Source organism: Prosopis cineraria, unplaced genomic scaffold (genome assembly GCF_029017545.1).
Source record: "Prosopis cineraria cultivar Desert tree isolate PC_DT_omini unplaced genomic scaffold, ASM2901754v1 PC595, whole genome shotgun sequence".
Classification (NCBI taxonomy): domain Eukaryota; kingdom Viridiplantae; phylum Streptophyta; class Magnoliopsida; order Fabales; family Fabaceae; genus Prosopis; species Prosopis cineraria.
In genome coordinates this window covers 25,662-44,568 of record NW_026555920.1, presented here as the reverse complement: position 1 = coordinate 44,568, position 18,907 = coordinate 25,662, and the positions used below count along the sequence as shown (strand labels likewise).

The window sequence follows — 18,907 nt, the reverse complement described above, 5'->3', positions numbered from 1 at the left end:
ACAATTTGAGAGTTATATTTAAAATTTAAATATCTTATTTAAAATTAAACTTTTAAATTTATAATTATTTATATCGATATTTGTGTGTTAGGTTTTTAAAAAAAATTATCTGAACTTAACTATAATTAATCTAGTCTCTTATAATTTGCCCCTCTCTTTCTCTTTCCACCTTTGTGTATGCAAAAGCACCTATACTTTCAAAAGAATATTGCAAAAGGTTTAAACAAGCTAGCCTACTCCAAATGATTATGCATAATTATATAAAGTGATTGTTAATTGATTTATATTTATTAAAAACATTGGTTAAAAATCTTAACTTTCTAAAAATTTTCATATCTTTTCAATCATACCATTAAATGTAATAAATATGATATTTAACTTATTCAAAACAATATCATTAATTACTTAATAAAATAAGGGTGTAATTAAAAAAATATAACTAACATTTGATATTCTATATTTTGGGTTAAGTAAACCTTATAAAAAATGAATTATCTTGTAATGGGATGGCAGCTGGGAGTGTATGTGTATGGTGGATATATAACCCAGCAAACCAGTAGACAGAGAAACTGGTGAAGACTCTGCAAGTTTTGAGTAAGAGAGAAATAGAGAAGGCTATGGATTTGGGTAGTGATGTAGAGAAGAAGATTAAGTTTGACCCTAAAATGGAAACGCCACAAGAATATGCTTTATACTGCAACTGGGTTTCCTTCAAGATCTTCTTCCATAAAGACCCCAAAGCCCTCATCCAGACCTTCGATCTCGCCGGAAATACTGCCATCCACGTCTCCACCCGGTCCGACGACCCCGACCTCATCCGACAACTCCTCGACATGCTTCCTGACGACGGGGATCGCCGGCAAGCGCTGAGGATGGGGAATGCTCACAACAACACGCTTCTTCATCAGGTCATTTTCTGCAACAATCTAAAGATGGTCGAAACCGTGCTCAACTCCGAGATGGACAAGAAGCTAAAGAAGACTAATGATGATGAAGATGATCTATTGGAGCTGCTGAACGACCTCGGTGAAACGCCGCTGTATAGGGCCGCCAAGTGCGGACGGCTGAGGATGTTGAAGCACATGGCCGGATTAGTGGATGATATGAAGAAGCATTTTCACAGGCGACAGCCAAAACTAGACATCACTTCCATTCTTCACATCGCTATAATTGGCCAACATTTTGGTATGTGTGTGTCAGTGTGTGTATGAGCTTTTGTTTATGCTCCCTGTAGGATCTTAGGTAAGACAACATAAAAGTTAGGTCGATTACTAAAAAAATAAAATAAAATGTAATTGATTAAAAAAATAAAAGTAAAAATAAGATGATAAAAAAAAATAGTGAATTACGCTCATAAAAAAAGGGGGCAATTTAGTTCATGGTGTTGAGAATCATGATTCATAAAATTTTTAGAGAGTGATGATTCTCACGTTTATAATTTATATTAATGAGTTTTATCATGCTTACCATAAGGGAAATGATGATTTAGTTCATTTTTATATTATTTTTTTAATATATTTCATTCCATTCCTTTCTACTAACCAAACATGAAGTTATATTTTGGAGAATAGCTTACCATACTCAAATCTGAGGTGTATTTTTTAAAAAAATTCATGAAAAAATAAATTAAAAAATAAATGAGGGCTGAGATTTTTTTAACCCATATGAAAATGAGTTGAACCCCACCTAACACACATTTCTTGAACCCATATAACCTAGATTGGCTCATATTTCTAATTCTCCTCGTCTGTAGTATAATGCTACAGTTATCTCTAACATTCAACCTTTTAATTATATTTTCCCTTTCTTTTAACATCAGATTCTACTAAAACGAGAGATATTCTGATATTTCAAGGTGAAAACTGCATGTTTTTAGGATATTTTCTTTAAAAAATTATAAAAATAAAAAGCTGCACCAGTTGATCATGGTGAAAATATCAGAAGTGTCTAATTTTGTGTAAGATCTAATGATGAGTGAGGGTGCAGATGTGGCAGTTTGGCTGTCGAAAAAGGAAGGGATAGAGAAAGTAGCGTTCGAGAACGATGGGAACAAATTGACGTGTCTTCAATTGCTTTCCAGAATGCCTTCTGTTTTCCAGAGCTATAATTCCCAGTCTGGTTTCATCCACAACCTCATTTATGCTTGTACGTATATATATTCTTTAGATTCTTTTAATTTTGTAGTTATTTTATTAATATGTAATTTGGATGTACAGTTCTTCCAGACAAAGGTTATGATGATGAAGATGAAGATAATGGATTTATGAGAGGGAAGGGAGATTTAGAAACTGGAAAAAACAAGCTCAAGAAACAAATCTCATTACGTTCTGGTACGTACATATACCTCGCTACTCATCAACAACTTCTTCATATTGAATGCTATTATATATTGCAGTTTTCTCAAGGATTTGCTACACTCTCTGGAAAATTATCGCCAAAGGTCAGAATCTTCGCTTCCTCATAAATAATAATATAATGATCATTTATCTTGTTCCTGCTATGTAATTAGTAAATTATTATTTATAAAATCATACCCGAGGTCCTTAAATGTCAAAACAAATTTAAAAAAATACCTTTTTATATAATCTGCCGGTAATACAGTTCACTTATATAAATTTTGAAGCTGAGGTGTAAATTAAATACTAATAAATTTATTTATTATAAGTTTTGGAAGATGAATTTAAAATTATACTAATTAAAAACTCATTCTTCAGATATATGTGATCTCAACTCAAATTATAACCAAGCATGATGTGAAATTTATAATTCAATTTCTAATCACATGATTTTTTTACAATTTACTTACGAGATGATAATCAATTATTATTTAGTATTTACATCTTGTTTCACAAGATTTTAAACGACCAAACAGTATTTGGGCCCCTAAAAAAATCAGCAGCATTGTCAATTGATTAAGGACATTTTCGCCGATCTATATATCAGCATCTTATTTTCTTCCTTGTGGCAAAAAAAACCTATGACTCGTGTCATTACTCATTAATAACTTCCAAACGAGGAGCCTAATTGTCATTTCTCCTCAATTCTTAGTGGGGGAAAAGAAGAAGATCAAGGCCTCAAGTGAATTAAGGTTGAAGGACTTGGTCCTTGTTTGTTAAATAACATACTTTTGAAAATATATTTACAGAATGGGATATTGTGAAAGAAATCTGGGAGAGGAAGAAGAAACACAGGTTGGCAGAGTTACTAGCGGACTTCTTAGTAAGCCAGGACAACTCATGGATGGAAACAAAACATGGAGAACCTCCAACCGAGGTTGTCCTGTCAGTGATTCAACCCTCCAATGTCACCGCCACGAAGAAATTAGCCATGCTCGAAAAGACCCACTCGCTCGAGAAACCCATCCCTTGCAAGGATTACACGCCATTGCTGCTAGCAGCGAGCACAGGTATCGTGGAGATCGTCAAGAGGATCATCGAGCTTCATCCAGACGCCATCTCTCACATTAGCCAACACGACGAGCAGAACGTGCTTCACGTCGCCGTCAAGCATCGTCAGAAATAGATCTATAAGCTGTTCAAGAAATATGGAGCTCTCAGATGGTTGGGTTGTCAGATGGCAAATCAAGGTCAGACTCTATTGCACCAGGTTGCGGGGATGGATTATTATGATGGAGGCAATCAGCTTGGTGTTGTGTTTCAACTTCAGGACGAGCTACGTTGGTTCGAAGTAAGTATATATTGCTAATTATTACTGTTTAGTTGTTGGAAAGAAATATATCAAAATAAAATGGCCGGGTTGATAAAACTTAGAATGAATTAAAATAAAATCATGCATGTATTGAGTGAGAGACTAGAGTCATTCAATGATAGAGAGATGAGAAAATAATGATGAATAGATAGATATCGAGAATGGGAATTGGTCACCTTATTCATATCACATTTGTGGGAAAATGGCTTTCTAAACCATTTCAAAATTTCTTTTGGAACCGGTTTAGATAAGGGCGGTTAAGACAGTTTCTCAAGACCGGTTCTGCAACTGGTTTGGAAAAGATTTTTTTAAACCAGTTTAGAAAGTGCACCATAAAATGTAAAAGAAAAATAAAATGACTTTTACAACTAGTGATGGGGCACAAATTGGTTTAGAAAGTCCCCACTTTCTAAATCGATTAAGGTCCACATTAGTTTAGAATGATAAAAAAATATTTCCACCAAAAATTTTATAAATGTTTCAACACCAATCTCCAGGCTAACCAATCTAAAAAAGAGAAAATAATTAATTAAAAAAATGAAAAAGCTTCTTACAACAGAAAGTACTTTCTAGATAGTTACTCTTACTAGTTATTTACAAATATACTACTCTTCTACTTTCTATACCGTCCACCCAAATATTTTATAAACATGTGTGTGTCCATGTGTGATGATAGAATGTAGCTAGGATGCATTGCACATTTTTGACCCAAAATTATAAGACATTGTCCATGTTGGATTTATAATTTTAATTTTAATTTTTTTACATAATATATTCCCTAGTTTAGATTTGACCATGCTGCTAGACATTTCCTTTCCACTATTATTGAATATTTAAGAATTTTATAGAAACAAAAATTAATGTGTAGTTGCGACAATGACTTCGAGATTCTAAGAATGTAACATAAACCAGAAAGCTAACTTTTGTTTTGCAGTTTTTTAGGCTAACTATCATTGAATATGCATATGCAGCGAGTGAAGAGAATAGTACCTTCTCCTTACCAGTTATATTGCAACGACAATTACTTAACAGTAAGAGAGCTTTTTGATTTAGAGCATTTAGAAATGCTAAAGGAAGCCCAAGAATGGATCAAGGGGACAGCTCAATCCTGCTCCGCCGTGTTAGTCCTTCTCGCCACCATGGTTTTCGCTGCGGCCTACACTGTCCCAGGCGGCACCGACGACAATGGTGTCCCCGTCCTTCTCGACTCTCCACTCTTCCTCTTCTTCACTATCATGGACGTCGTAGGGCTCGCAAGCTCTCTAATCTCAGTGATGATGTTCCTCTCAATCCTTACATCGCCGTTTCAGATGCAAGAGTTCTATAAATCTCTGCCTAGAAAACTCACAATAGGCTTCACGTTATTGTTCATATCGTTGACCACCACGTTGCTGGCTTTCGGGTCAACCATTTTGCTAATGATTAGGATGGAGAACAAGAGATGGAGTTAAAGTTTGATTTGCAGTGCCACGTTCTTCCCTGTGACTCTGTTCGGGTTGACTCAATTTCCAATCATCATGGCCGTCAAGTATAGAATGAAGAGACTAAAGAAGACTATTAAGAAGATGATTCCGAACGATATCATTACCACCATATCCACCAAACCCAAGAAGAAAAGAGTTTATTCAAAATATGTATGAGCATCGATCAAAGGCTCAATTTTGATCTCTAATGCAAGAACATGGTGCTCTAAGGAGAGAGATTGGATGACTGATCAACCTTTGTGTTTTTCTCTGTCTCTACAACATCATACCAACAGTATGGTTCGAAGCATTAATTAGATGTTCAAGTTATTGCATGTTCCTTTAATTTCCATATCCTTGTTTAAGTTGGAGGTGTACTTAAAGTTGCTTTGGGTTTGATTAATTGGTGCAGTTTGTTGCACAAAATCTACTGTATCTATGTATTTTTTTTTTGTATATAACTTGTGCATATATGGTATCATTTCCACGTTGTTTGATGATTATATTTTTCTAATAAAGTGGATTATTTTTGTGTAAATAAATGCCTAAATAATACTCATTCTTGATAATCATATTTCATGTGTTTGTATATTATGTATTGGATACAATTATTTGTTGTGTATTAATACACGAAATCGTTTGTGTATTTGTTTTAATTTCATATTTTATATTGATTGGGAATGAATAAGATGAAAATATTAAGATAGATGTGTGAAAAGATAAATTCCATAATGCTCATATGTGAAAAAAAGTGAACATGGTATCTATTGAGAAGAAAATAATAATCCAAAATCATTTAACATGATTTGGATATTACAAAAAAAGTTGTGAGAAGTTCTTATAAAAAAAGTGAAATAGATAGTTTTGAGTCTGAAAAGAGGGGGTAGAGAAGACAAAAAAAAAAGACGTTTATAAAAATTGTTGAACAATATCTCTTGATTAACAATATTATTTCTAAAGATTTAGTTGCTAATAGAGTATATGTATAAATATCTTGTGCAATTCATGTAATTGACTTCACCTAATAAAATAAGGCTTGTTTTTATTGTATCATTGATTGGGATTAAATGGCGACAAGGGCACGCTGTTACCCTAAGAATAATAGAAACACATCCGGCCATCCTTCCAAATTATCAGAAGATATAATTGGCTTTCTTTAGTGTCTTAATTTAACACAACTTTCATTAAAAAATGAAAAACATTTTTAATCAAATTATACTTGTAATAAATTCAAGTTTTAAAATTTTGATAGTTAAGATGTAGTGTTTTTCTATTATTTTTATCCATTTAATTGAAGTTACTGATATTGTAAATAGTTTCTCCCAACCAATTTTATTGCCATATACATCAAGTTGGATGTACCACGTTCTGAAGGCAACGATGCTAATTAGTTGGATTTTCTTTTTTGCGAGACTAGGGGTGCCCAGCGAATCACTTGACATTTGCATGAATTAATCATAGGAAAAATGGAAAAACAAAAAATATCCCTCAAATATATAAATGACAATTAAATATTATGCAATATGATAATTATTATTTAATTCTTGAAAACTTGTCTGACACTTTGATTTTTAATAAAATGACATATTTTTCTCTAGTAATTATTATGCGTTAGGTGAGAGTTTGTTTTCTCTCCTCGGTGAGAGTAAGGTGAGTTCGTCTTCTCCTTTGTGTGTTGACGATGACACCCACTGTGTCATTGAGAAATTGTTGAGTGTGAAATTTCTCTCCCTCTTGCGAGTGTGTGAGAGCGGCCGGGTGTGTGAGTGTGAGGTCTTCTGTGTGCGTGTATTGCTTGGCTTTTTTTTTTTTTTTTTCCCCGGAAGCATGGAGGAAGGACAGAGTAACAGGAGGAAGAAAAATAGTAGAGTAATAGTTTTAGAGTTGGAGAAAAAGAAAAAAGAATGGCCTAGAGGATCTCTGGTTGGCAGACTGGAGACCGATAAGAACCTGAATAAAAAGTTGGTTATTTCAATGATTAAGAAAGGGTGGGGCGTTGATGAGGAGGTTGAAGTCCATGATCTACATATTAAGAATGCATTCATTTTTTCAGTTTGAGAAGGAGGTGGATTATAGTACAGTTGTTAGAGGCAGACCTTGGTATATTCAATATGGTTTTTAATGAGGTGGATTTCTCCAAATGCCCATACTGAGTGCAATTTCATGGATTGCCACAAGGAGCTTTTGATCACGGTAATGCTATGCGTCTTGGTGAGGCCGTCGGAGAGGTGATGTTGTTTGAGAATCCCATGGTGCAGGGAAGAATGAAGAGATCTTTTATTAGAATTAGAGTCTTGATTGATATTGCAAAACCCTTGATCATTGTTTCTGGGTACCTCAGCCTAATAGGAAGCCAGTCTGGGTGAATGTTCGATATGAACGCTTGCACAATATGTGTTATCAATGTGGCCAAATTAGACACGATGCAAAGAGCTGTCATGATCGAGGAAGTGATATGGATGAGGATGATAATGAGGAGTAATGGGGTAGTTGGCTTGGTGTTACCCACGTTAGGACTTTAGAAAAAGTCGTGGAAGTTTGCAAGGTGGATTAGGTCGAAGCAAAGGCCTTTCGTGACTCACGATCTCGGAACACCAGAGAACGATGGAATGGTGACTAGAAAAATTCTTGCTCTGACCTTGGCAACAGCAAAGACAGAGGTGATAATGGGGGATTTGTCATGTTTTTTAGATGTGAGAGGACTTATGGACAATGTGGTTATAGACGAAATAATGACAGGATTGAGGAGAATATTGTGGGTGATTCTGGTATTGCCAATAATTATGAGAATCCCGTCAAGATACCCTCTTCTCCTTTGGATGCTAAAAACGTAAAATTTGTAGACAATATCACTGCTGGGCCTAGCACTCTAAAGACCCAATCTTTGACAATTGTTGGTGATAAGAATAGTTGACCATTTGAAGTGGGCTCTAAAATTTATATGGAGTACACTGTGGAGTTTCCCAGTGAAGAGGAAGACAATAGAAAAGCTCTAATTCCTATTATGAGCCTATCCCTTATGTCAAAAGTAATTTTTGGACTTAATAAAATAGTGTTGAAGTGCCCTTTACCTGAAGAAGACAATCCCAAAAATACGAAATGGAGAAAATTATTCCGTGAGACAGAAAATGCAAGCATGACAGATGAAGCTCAGGCTACCTTAGTTTCTCCTCTGATTCGAAAAAATCGTAGGATTATTAAAAAGGAAATTAGAAGTCACAACGGTGAGGATGCTACTCCTCGGCCAAGAGATGTTGTTAATGAAGTTTTCTCAATTGCTGAAGATGTATGTTTCCTGCCTGGATGGTTTGTCTTTAGGAGCTCGAAAAAATATGAGGTTGATGGTGAAGCTTTTAATGCCGATAGTAGGGATGATCCCGCCATTGGTTCATCATGAAAATCTTATCTTGGAACTATCAGGGGTTAGAGGTTCCCCTGGCGGTAAAAAATCTCAAGGATGAATGTAGGAAAAATAACCCCCAAATTATCTTTCTGATAGAGACAAAATTAAAAAAAGAGATATGTTAGTAAGATTAGGAGAAGGTGTGGGTATAATGAAGAATGGGTTGTTAAGCCAAAGGGTAGAAGTAGTAGACTTGCTTTGTGGTGGAGGCATGATCTTGTTATTAATATTCTGTCTTTATCTTTGAACATAATTCATACAAGTATCTCTTCTATCTAATTTGATACCCCCTAGAATGTTTCCTTTATTTATGGTCCCCTGATGAAAAAGAAAGGTGGCAGATATGGGATCTCTTGGTTCGTATGGCTGCTGCGGTTCAGGGGCCTTGGTTCTGTCTAGGCAATTTTAATGATATTATCTCGCACAAAGAAAAAGAAGGAGGAAGGCCTAGAGCGGTCAGGAAAATGCTTAACTTCCAAAAGTATATAACTAATTACTGTTTGATGGGTCTGGAGTATAATGGTTCATGGTTTACTTGGTGTAATGGTAGGCAAGATGATGCCATTGTCAAGGAGAGAATTGATCGTGCATTTAGGAATGTGACCCTGTGTGAAGCCTTTCCTAAGACGCAAGTGTTTAATATTGACCCTATGGGGTTGGATCATCACCTCCTCTTGTTGGATCTATGCTACAGTAGGGGTAAATATGCTAAATCCTTTACATTTAAAGCTTTATGAACTCTTTACCCTGATTTCTTACAGATGGTGCAAAGGAGTTGGGCATACTCATGAGAGCAGGTTGAAAATAATTCTTTAGATATATTTGTTGCTAATCTGAACCACTGTAGGTGACATCTTGTCAAATGGAGTGAACAGACTTTTCTTAATAGTAAGAAACGTATTTTTCAACTTAAAATGCAATTGGCTGCTTGTAAACAAGGAGTTCTTACTGTAGATTCTGTTAAATTGGCCGATGAAATCACCACATAAATTGAGCAGATGATGGATAGGGAAGAATCTTACTGGTGGTAATGGTCTAGGGTCTCGTGGTTACAGGCAGGAGATAAAGACACCACTTTCTTCCATTTATCTACTATTATGAGGCGTCAGAGGAACTAAATTCTAAGAATTCGGGATGACAGTGGCCATTGGCTAAGTACAAACTTGGAGGTTGCCAATTCGTTCTTTGCTTTCTACAATCAGCTGCTTACTGCATCTCCCCTAAGGTAATTTGATGAAGCACTAAGTTTTCTGGATTGGTGTATCAATGATTCTATTAATAAACAACTTATGGTTCTAGTTATAAAGGCTGACGTGCATAATGCGTCTTTAGCTTGAGGGCCACTAAAGCACCGGGTCTTGACGGTTTCTCAAGTAAATTTTATCAATCTACATGGAATGAAGTGGGCAATAGTATTTTCTTGCTTGTGAAGAATTTTTTTGATGGCAACATTAATGTCACTGACATCAATGATACAAATATTACACTCATTCCCAAGACTGATAAACCTGATTACGTCTATCATTTTAGACCTATCAGACTTTGCAACTTTTCCTATAAAGTTATATCCAAAATTCTTGCCAATTGAATAAAACCTGTCCTTAATATATGCATTTCTCCTTGTTAAGGGGCCTTTATCCTGGGGAGGTGCATTCATGACAACATCATTGTAGCGCATGAGGTGTATCACTATTTGAGAAGGAAACGTAACAACAAGAAGTACAAATTTGCTCTTAAGATGGACATGAGTAAGGCCTATGATAAGGTTGAGTGGGATTTTCTCCATCACGTGTTATTAAAACTTGGTTTCTGTATCATGTGGGTGAATATTATTATGAAGTATGTGGAGTCTGTATCTCCAAATTTGTGTCTTTCAGGTTGTAAAGTTGTTGCTATTAAACCTGGGAGGGGATTGAGGCAAGGAAACCCTCTATCACCATAACTCTTTATCCTTGTCTCAGAAGTTCTCTCAAGTATGATCTAGAAATCCCAAGACTATGGTGTGCTCAAGGGCATTAAACTAAGTACTCAATGTCCTATGGTAACGCATAGTTTTTTTGCTGATGATGCCTTGTTCTTTATGAATGCATTGAAGAGTGATTGTAGAAAACTAACTAGAATCCTGAAGGCCTGTTGTGAAGCTTCAGGTCAGATTGCCAATTTGGATAAATCTAATATCTTCTTCTCCAAGAATACTCCACATATTGTACGAGAATCTATTTGTGCTATTTTGGGTATTAATTCTACAGATGATTTGAGGAAGTACTTAGGTATTCCGAGGGTGTGGTGGAAAACCAAATAACAAGCTACTGCATATATTTGTGATCGTGTTGTGTCACGCCCCAAAATAGAGGATGATCGGCACGGGTGTGAACCATTCTCACCTTCCCGTAAGCCTCCAAATGAATATTTATTTCATTTTTTAAGAGAAGAATAAAATTCCATCAAATCATATGAGAACTAAAATAACTTTTTTTTTTAAATTCATAGTCATAAGAAAGTCTCATCGTTTTTGTAGAAATTTTGGCAGAACCTCTCCTATAACTAGGATCTCCCGAAAATTCTACACAAAAATTTTACAAATATCAGTATAAATCAGGAGCGTAGCTCCTTTCAGCCAACAACCAATATACAGACAAAAAATAAAATTCATCAACAACCTATGTGGAGCATTTGCTATTTCTTTCAAATCAAAAAGACATACAGATTATATATTTACATTAAAGCAACAATACCAATAAAAAAAGGTCTACCCACTATAGCTAATTGCCCTTTTTGAGGTTGTTGGTGGGATCAGCGTCAGCTAACAAATTTGAGACCAAAATAATTTTTCAGTGAATAGCATTCCCACAAAAAATTTCTTAAAATTTTAATCAATAATTTCTAATAATAGTGTCAACTAGTTAAAAGCAATTCTATCAAAATTTATAAACATGTAAATCATAACCATATTTATAAAATAAGAGTAAATTAAAAACAATTTATGTTATCATGCTTAAAGAAAACGATCTACTCTCATATAACTCAAAGTGATACAAATTACTAGTTAAAATTAAATAAATTTTGAAAACACATAATACTCAACATTTAAAATTTTGAGAACTCAACAGAACAGATTACAAACGTAGACACTCAGTTCACGAGGGTAAATAACCAAACATGGCTTATGCCACGAAAACAAACGTGGACATACAATCCACGAGGATAAGTAAACAAACACAGCCGTAGCTACGGAATAAACGTGGACACACAGCCCACGAGGGTAAATAACTAAATATGGCTCAGGCCATCAAACGCGGGTACGAAACCCACGAATACCAAACGTGAGAATAAAACTCACAAAACAAACTAGCTAGTGTTTAACCATAGCACATTACAGACTGACGGAACTACCGTTAATAGCAGTGTTCTGTATAGAGTTATCTTAGAAAGCCCATTTCAAACATGCGAGAGAAATAATTATTTGTGAAGTCAAATTTTCATTCTCAAGATCAAACTCGCATGAGTTGCTTCAAATATATGAAACTTGCCAAATCGATACCTCATAGTGAATGTACAAACTTGCACAAATCATGTAACCAAGAAATTTTGAAATTCAATAAGTAAAGGTGCCTTCATCAATACTAGAAAGATATTTCTTGAGAAAATATACAAATCATAATGTAATGATCCTTCATTGTTATCTCAAAATTTTAAAACTGACATAATTCATAAAAATAAAATATTTTAATAAAAGATTTTTAATAAATAATTATAAGGAATGTTATTCACTTACTCATTAGAGCTTTAAATTCTCAAAGATATCCTTGCCTTTAATTCTGGTCAGAGTCTCGTTCTTCCTCACACCCTATAAGGATATAATGAAATAATAATTAATTTTTTTTTCTCTCCTAAACTTCAATCCTCAAATCACGTATATACATATATCATTACCAAGTTCAGATGGCTTTCAAGCTTATTTAACTTAATTTATTCATTTTCTCACTACACAGCACGACAGTGACCAAACCAGAACACGCTGACCTTCTGAAATCTCATGCACCCGCAGCAGCAGCAGATAACTATACTCACAAGCATAGCTAAGTCAATAATAAAAGGATTGAAGCTCCTCACCTCAACCCAAATAAGCTATACAGTGGCAGACAACCAGAGAGAAGGAAAAGAAAATTTGGAATGCCGAGTAGAGGACATGAAGCCAGGTGATCAACCCTCAACCAGCAAGCCCAATTTCACGTGTTTTTCTTCCCATAGACTGACTTAGATTGACACATCAAGAATAAGAAGAACAAGAAGCATTTTAGCTTGTATCCATGAAAACGAGCAGAGAAAAAAAAAAGGCTAAATAGGGAGAAACTCACAATAGTAGCAAACAACACAGCGGCGTCGCTCTAGCGGTGGTGACTGGCATAAACGACTGCAACTCTTGGTTGAGAAAGAAGAAGATAGTGATTCGACAGTAATAGAGCATAAGTTCGGTGCAGTTTCGCAGCTCTCTCTCTCTCGTCCCAGCAGCTACTCGAAGAAACAGAGCAGAAGATGAAGAGGAAAATAGAGACAAGAAGCACGGGTAGATCAACCCAGTGCAGCCCAAGCTCCACTCTGGCCGGCGACCATTAAGAATACGAAGGGGAAGATTAGTCGGTGACCACTGCAGAACGAAGAGCAAGAATCGGTATAAGCTTCCAGATTTCTCTACCTCTTTCTCAAACTCTGTAAAACCGACTTGGATAAGAGAAAGAAGAGAGAAAATATATCTGATAGAGCAAGGGTGTTTTGATAATTTAGAAGAGCTAAACAAAATAAAAATCTCATTTCTTACACCGGAATTCGAACTTGGGACCTTCAATTACTCTAACATGCATGCTTTCCACCCTACCAATACTTCTCTTTACTAAACGTGTTCCTAAATTAATATAACTACTATTACATACCAACTTATAAATATGTACTTATTATTGCTATTATTATTATGGGCTATTACATGTTGCATCCAAAGTAAATGGTTGGAGTTGAAAATTCCTTTCTCATGATGGGAAGGAGGTCTTGATCAAAGCAGTTGTTAACGCTATTCCTACATTTCCAATGCTGTGTTTCAAGTTTTCTATCAAATCATGCGAAGATCTCGATAGTCTCGTATCTAATTTTTGGTGGGATGGAGCTAAAACTAGTAATAAGATTTATTGGTTAGCTTGGCAGAAAATGGTTGAACCCAAAACAGAGGGTGGTATGGTTTTCAAAGACTTTATCAATTATAACTTGGTACTTTTGGCCAAAGCAGCATGGCGCCTTTTACAAACTCCAGATGATTTATGGGTTAAAGTGCTCAAAGGAATTTATTTTCCTAAGAATCACTTTCTTGATGCCAAAAAAGGGTCCAAGGCCTCCTAGTGCTGGTCCAACATTATTAATGGCGGGAATTTTTTTTACAAAAACACTTATGTTGGCATATAGATGATGGAATGATTGCTCAAATTTAGAAAGATAATTGGATCCCTAGCCTTCCTAATATGCGTCTCCATACTGAAGATAGAGAGGTAGCTAAGTCTGAGATGTTGGTGGTGTACCTCATTGAAAATAGGTAATGGAATCTTGCTGCCTTGACCCCCCATACTGATATGGCATCTCTTGCAGCCATCTCACAAATTCCACTTTCATCCATTGCTTCTAGTAACAAGTTGTGCTGGATGGTGGCAAGAAATGGAGTGTATTCTATTAAGCAAGGTTACAACATAGTTGAGGCATCACTCAAGATGACAAATTTTGATCCTAGCCCATCTTTTACTATTACAAATCACAAATGGCATAACTCTGGAAAACTAAAACAATCCCTTGGATTATACATTTCATCTGGAGAGCTCTCTCATGCTATTACTAAGAATGAGGCATTAACATACCGCCATAGATGGCATACAAAAATTTGTCCTATTTGTAAGGATGATGTTGAAACAATTGAGCGTTTGTTCTTTTCTTGTCCTTGGACTAGATATGTGTGGTTTGGGTGTGGGCTATCCCTTAGAATGAACCCTATGGCATGCGCCAATGCTTGCTTATGATCTTAGTAACGCTTTGATTTTGTTTGAAATTGATTGTTTAGTTCTGGCAAACTGTATTCAAAACGGCCACATCACTCTTACAGATTGGGGGTGCATAAGTATCATTGAAGACATCATAACACTAATGGCAACCAACGCTGAGTTCTCTATTTTATTCGCCCCACATGAATGCAATTTTACTGCTGACCTTGTTGCAGCATCCGCTTTCAAGGAGGTGTGTTCGATAGGATGGGTAGTCTCGCCATCACATTCTTTGCCCGTTTTGCTAGCCAAGGATGCCGCTAACTGTGTGGAGTCTTCTAATGTCATTTACTTCTCTGCTGTCTTGGATGGTGGTGGCTGACCTTCACACTTCTTCTGTTATGTGCTTTCCTTGCTGTTGCTTTTCTTGTGCGTTTCTTGTTGGCTGTTTTCCTTGTTTTACTTCAGCCTTTGCGCTGTACTGCTTGTTCTCTTTTGCTGGGTTTCGAATGATAGTATTCTTTTGGCCAAAAATTTTTTTATTGTGCATTGGAAAATGACTATTTAAGTTACTATGACTACTTTGATTGAATTATTGTCTAAAAAGAAATATAAAGTGACCATTTTATTTGTACAAATTTATTTATCAATCAAGTACAATCAAAGTAGTTAGTTTCAAGAAAGAAGTTGTTGTTATTTTCTAGAAGGGGATAATCGTTTTCTAATTCATTTGTAAATCACAAATTTACATAAAAGAAATTGTCATTTTCTATTTTGTTTTAATCAATAGTCCAATTAAAATAGTTATTTCCTTATACATACATATATATATATATATATAATAGTCACTTATCTTTAATATTTGCACCTGATCGATAAATAAATTTATAGAAAAAGTTTTAGTCAAAGTAGTCATTTTTCAATACAGAATAGTCATTGTGAATAAATATGTTATTTTATCAAAAATTAAAATATCAAACAATTAAATAATTATTATCACATATAGGGTACTTAATTGTCATTTACATATTTTGAGGGTATTTCTTTGTCATTTTTCCTTAATCAATACAGCTTTTAAAAGCAAATCAGACATACACTATTACTTAGCACTATACAAATGGACTACAAGTCAGCCTGCGAGCCAACCTACATGGGATGGCATTTTGATGGGTTGGGTTAGGTTAACCGGCCATATAAAATAGGTTAAAAAATCTAACCCAATTCATTGACTAGCGGGCTGGCTAACTTGCATGCTAACTCGCAAAACACAGACAAATATTTAAAAAAAAATCTAAAATTTATATGACATAAACTTATATATATATATATATATTTAAAATTATTCTTTTCGTACTCTAACAAGTGTTAATATCTATAAATATTTACGTACTCTAATAACTCTTTCTTTTTATTTTTTTCCTTTTTTATTTTAATATAAATTAAAATGTGTGCGTTTTGTTTTTTATTTTATTAAAATACAATAAATTTATAAGCTATTCTCAAGTTACTCCCTCACTCACAGACACCTATTCAAGTTAAAGAATAATGATATAAATGTAATTTCTCGATTCTTCACAAAATACTTAATATGCCTCATTCTTATTATTCTAATTATTATTACAATTATTTAGACAATAATTGTTCCTTGAGTCTAAATCTGTACATGTTCTCAGCTAGTTAGCTAAAATTATTTTTATATTATATAAAATATGCTTAATAATTCTTTTTGACCCCTTCATTTATTAACCTTTACTAAGAGTTAGGCAATTAGCTATATTTATACACATATTTCTTGATCTTAATTATTTTTATATTTCACACTTGGGGTTCATGCAAATCTGAAGTCAAGAAATTCAACTGCTAGCTTTAAATTATGTTCACAATAATTAATCAAATAAAATAATCAATTCAACATATACATAGAATTGATCTAATCAAATGGTCCAAAAAAAAAAAAACAAAGTTAGGAAGCTTAATCCATGTCACAACAGTCTCATGCCTTGGTAAATTTTTTTTTTTAAAAGAAGTGGGCTAGCCCACATACTTTCATGATTCGGGTTAACCCGACCCGTTTTCCAAAATGGGCTCATTTTGCCAACCCAATTCATAAAAAATTGCAGGCTAATGGGCTAGCCCATTGGGATGAGCCCATTTGCTTGGCTCTACTACTACTATTGTATTTTCTGCTTACCATTATTTATAAAATCAGATCATACTAGATGGTTGAACTGGTGAATTGGCTGCCTAGCTATATGCTCAATTCCATTTTCTAGTTTGATATCAGCTAACCTAGGTTAACCTAAGATAATCCCACCCAACCCCACATGTCAAGCTAGTTGGGCGGGTAAATTTTTTTTAAAAAATTCTAACCCTTAAATCGAGGTCATTTTGGAGTCTAAAAAAAATTAAAAAAAATAAAAAACATAAGCGCAAAATCCTTAGTCTTATCAAGTGCAATCTTGACCCTCAGAGACCTTCACTTCTTGGCCGACCTCTCGTTTCTAGATCCGTCTTCGGTGTGACGTGCTCATCACCTAGAAAACAAATATGACCCATCCAAATTAATTTGGATGGCTAAATTTGGATCGCGCATATTTTTTCAATTTTAATTTTATATTTATAAAAATAATAATTTATAAATTTTTTTATAAATATATTCATCATCAATCTAAATTTGGGATGCCTGTATGCCTAATCTATGCAGAGTAGGCGCTCTATTCAGCAATACAGGATGCCCTTGCATAACCTCTTGAAGTATTTGTCATACAATCGGTTCTTTTTCCTGAATTTGACTCTTAGCAACTCCTATGTTTGAAACAAAATATTTTTTAATTAGACCGCGAATTACAAATAATTTAATTTAAGTGATTTAATTTAATATTATAATTTTCATAAACTGACTGTTTAGATGTATTTTGAACAATTTAAATTTAATATTAAATTTTTATCTGTAAGGTCTAGATTTAAAATTTTTATTTTTAATTATATTTATTGAAATAAAAAATTAATATTAAATCTGTCTTATCTAGAGTTTATCTAGATAATTAATTTATGAAAATTATAATATTAAATTAAATCACTTAAAGTCTCAAATTAAATCAGCCCTATCCTTATTGATAATGAATATATTTATCAAAAATATTTATAAATTTTTATTTTTAAAAAATATAAAATTAAAATTAAAATTAAAACAGGGGGTGATGAGCACCTCGGTGCTCTGAGCACCGAAGACGGAGCCCTCGTTTCTCTCCTTCCTCCCACCTTCTCAACATTCTTGTCTGCAATCTGCTTCACCTTCGGCAGCTTTGACCTCCTCGGCATTTCATGGGCCTCGACACTCCCTACTTTTCAGTACCTTGCTCGGAATTCCTTCTTCACCATTGCAGGTCTTTAGTTTCTGATTGTGTCCTTGAGCAGTGTTCCTCAATTGTCATCGTCGAGGATCGTCGTCTGTTGTCTCCTTGTCATGGCTTCCTTCTCTGCCTTTATTGTGTGGCTTCTTCTCCGCTTTAGTTCTTCGGTTTCTTCTCCTGTCCTCCTCTTTGTAGTTTTCTTGAAGCTAGTGATTTCTAGTGCGATGTAGTGGGAGCAAAAAAGAAGTGAAGAAGAAACTAGAAATCAATCTCTCTCTCTCTCTCTGTCTCTCTCTCGCATTGAAACTTTGAACAGGGAAGCAAAATGAAAGATTGAAAAGTTACAGGGAAGAGGGACAGACAATTCACGAAACCAGTTTCAGTTTTTGGTGCTCGCATAGATAAACAAGAGAGCTAAATCTGTTTAGTTCTGTGGATGATTTAAATCTAATTTTTATAATTAGATTTACAGTTTTCAAATTGATATTTTTTAAATAAAAAATCATTTTTAAAAAGACTGACAGTTAAGAGATTATTTTTATTTAAACTTCTATATTTATTAAAATAAATATTTTAAAAAATAAAAGTAAAAAGATATAAATTTAAACCATCTAAATTAAACCTGAATAATTCAAACACCATAAACTCTCAATGTTCATTTTTGTGAAGAGCATTGAAACTTATTCTGACAATTTACATGGTTAAGTTATTAGATGATAAAAAATTAAGTAAATGTTTAGATTAAAAAATTTATAACTGAGGTTAAAATTCAACTGAAGTTAAAAAAAATTAGTGAATATAACATGATTTATGTCTGAATAACTTTATCAAAACTGAGTTAAATAAATTAAAATTTGTTTAAAAAAATTGATTTAAAAGTCAGTTGAAATATATAATGATAAAAATAAAAATAATTTTTTTGACTAATTAGTAAGTAAAAAAATAGACTTTAAATTACAATTAATA

General features: G+C 34.2%; 2 protein-coding genes across 2 annotated transcripts; both read left to right on the top strand.

Annotated features, from left to right (window-relative positions):
• Nucleotides 1–593: 593 nt before the first annotated feature.
• On the top strand, nt 594–4,813 carry LOC129297706 (uncharacterized). The gene is made up of 6 exons (XM_054936060.1): nt 594–1,185; nt 1,987–2,145; nt 2,217–2,330; nt 2,396–2,440; nt 3,146–3,687; nt 4,680–4,813. The coding sequence occupies exons 1-5, from the start codon at nt 618–620 to the stop codon at nt 3,520–3,522; spliced, it is 1,263 nt and encodes a 420-aa protein (XP_054792035.1). The 5' UTR covers nt 594–617; the 3' UTR covers nt 3,523–3,687; nt 4,680–4,813.
• Nucleotides 3,574–5,159, top strand: LOC129297705 (ankyrin repeat-containing protein NPR4-like). The gene is made up of 2 exons (XM_054936059.1): nt 3,574–3,687; nt 4,680–5,159. The coding sequence occupies exons 1-2, from the start codon at nt 3,574–3,576 to the stop codon at nt 5,157–5,159; spliced, it is 594 nt and encodes a 197-aa protein (XP_054792034.1).
• The last annotated feature ends 13,748 nt before the right edge of the window (nt 5,160–18,907 follow it).

What these genes read in the sequence shown, in the direction of transcription:
- LOC129297706 (XM_054936060.1), top strand. Translation starts at nt 618, where the DNA reads ATGGATTTGGGTAGTGATGTAGAGAAGAAGATTAAGTTTGACCCTAAA. An exon ending in TATAATTGGCCAACATTTTG is followed by an intron (nt 1,186 to 1,986) that starts GTATGTGTGTGT and finishes GTGAGGGTGCAG; the next exon opens with ATGTGGCAGTTTGGCTGTCG. An exon ending in CTGGAAAATTATCGCCAAAG is followed by an intron (nt 2,441 to 3,145) that starts GTCAGAATCTTC and finishes ATATATTTACAG; the next exon opens with AATGGGATATTGTGAAAGAA.
- LOC129297705 (XM_054936059.1), top strand. Translation starts at nt 3,574, where the DNA reads ATGGCAAATCAAGGTCAGACTCTATTGCACCAGGTTGCGGGGATGGAT. An exon ending in ACGAGCTACGTTGGTTCGAA is followed by an intron (nt 3,688 to 4,679) that starts GTAAGTATATAT and finishes ATGCATATGCAG; the next exon opens with CGAGTGAAGAGAATAGTACC.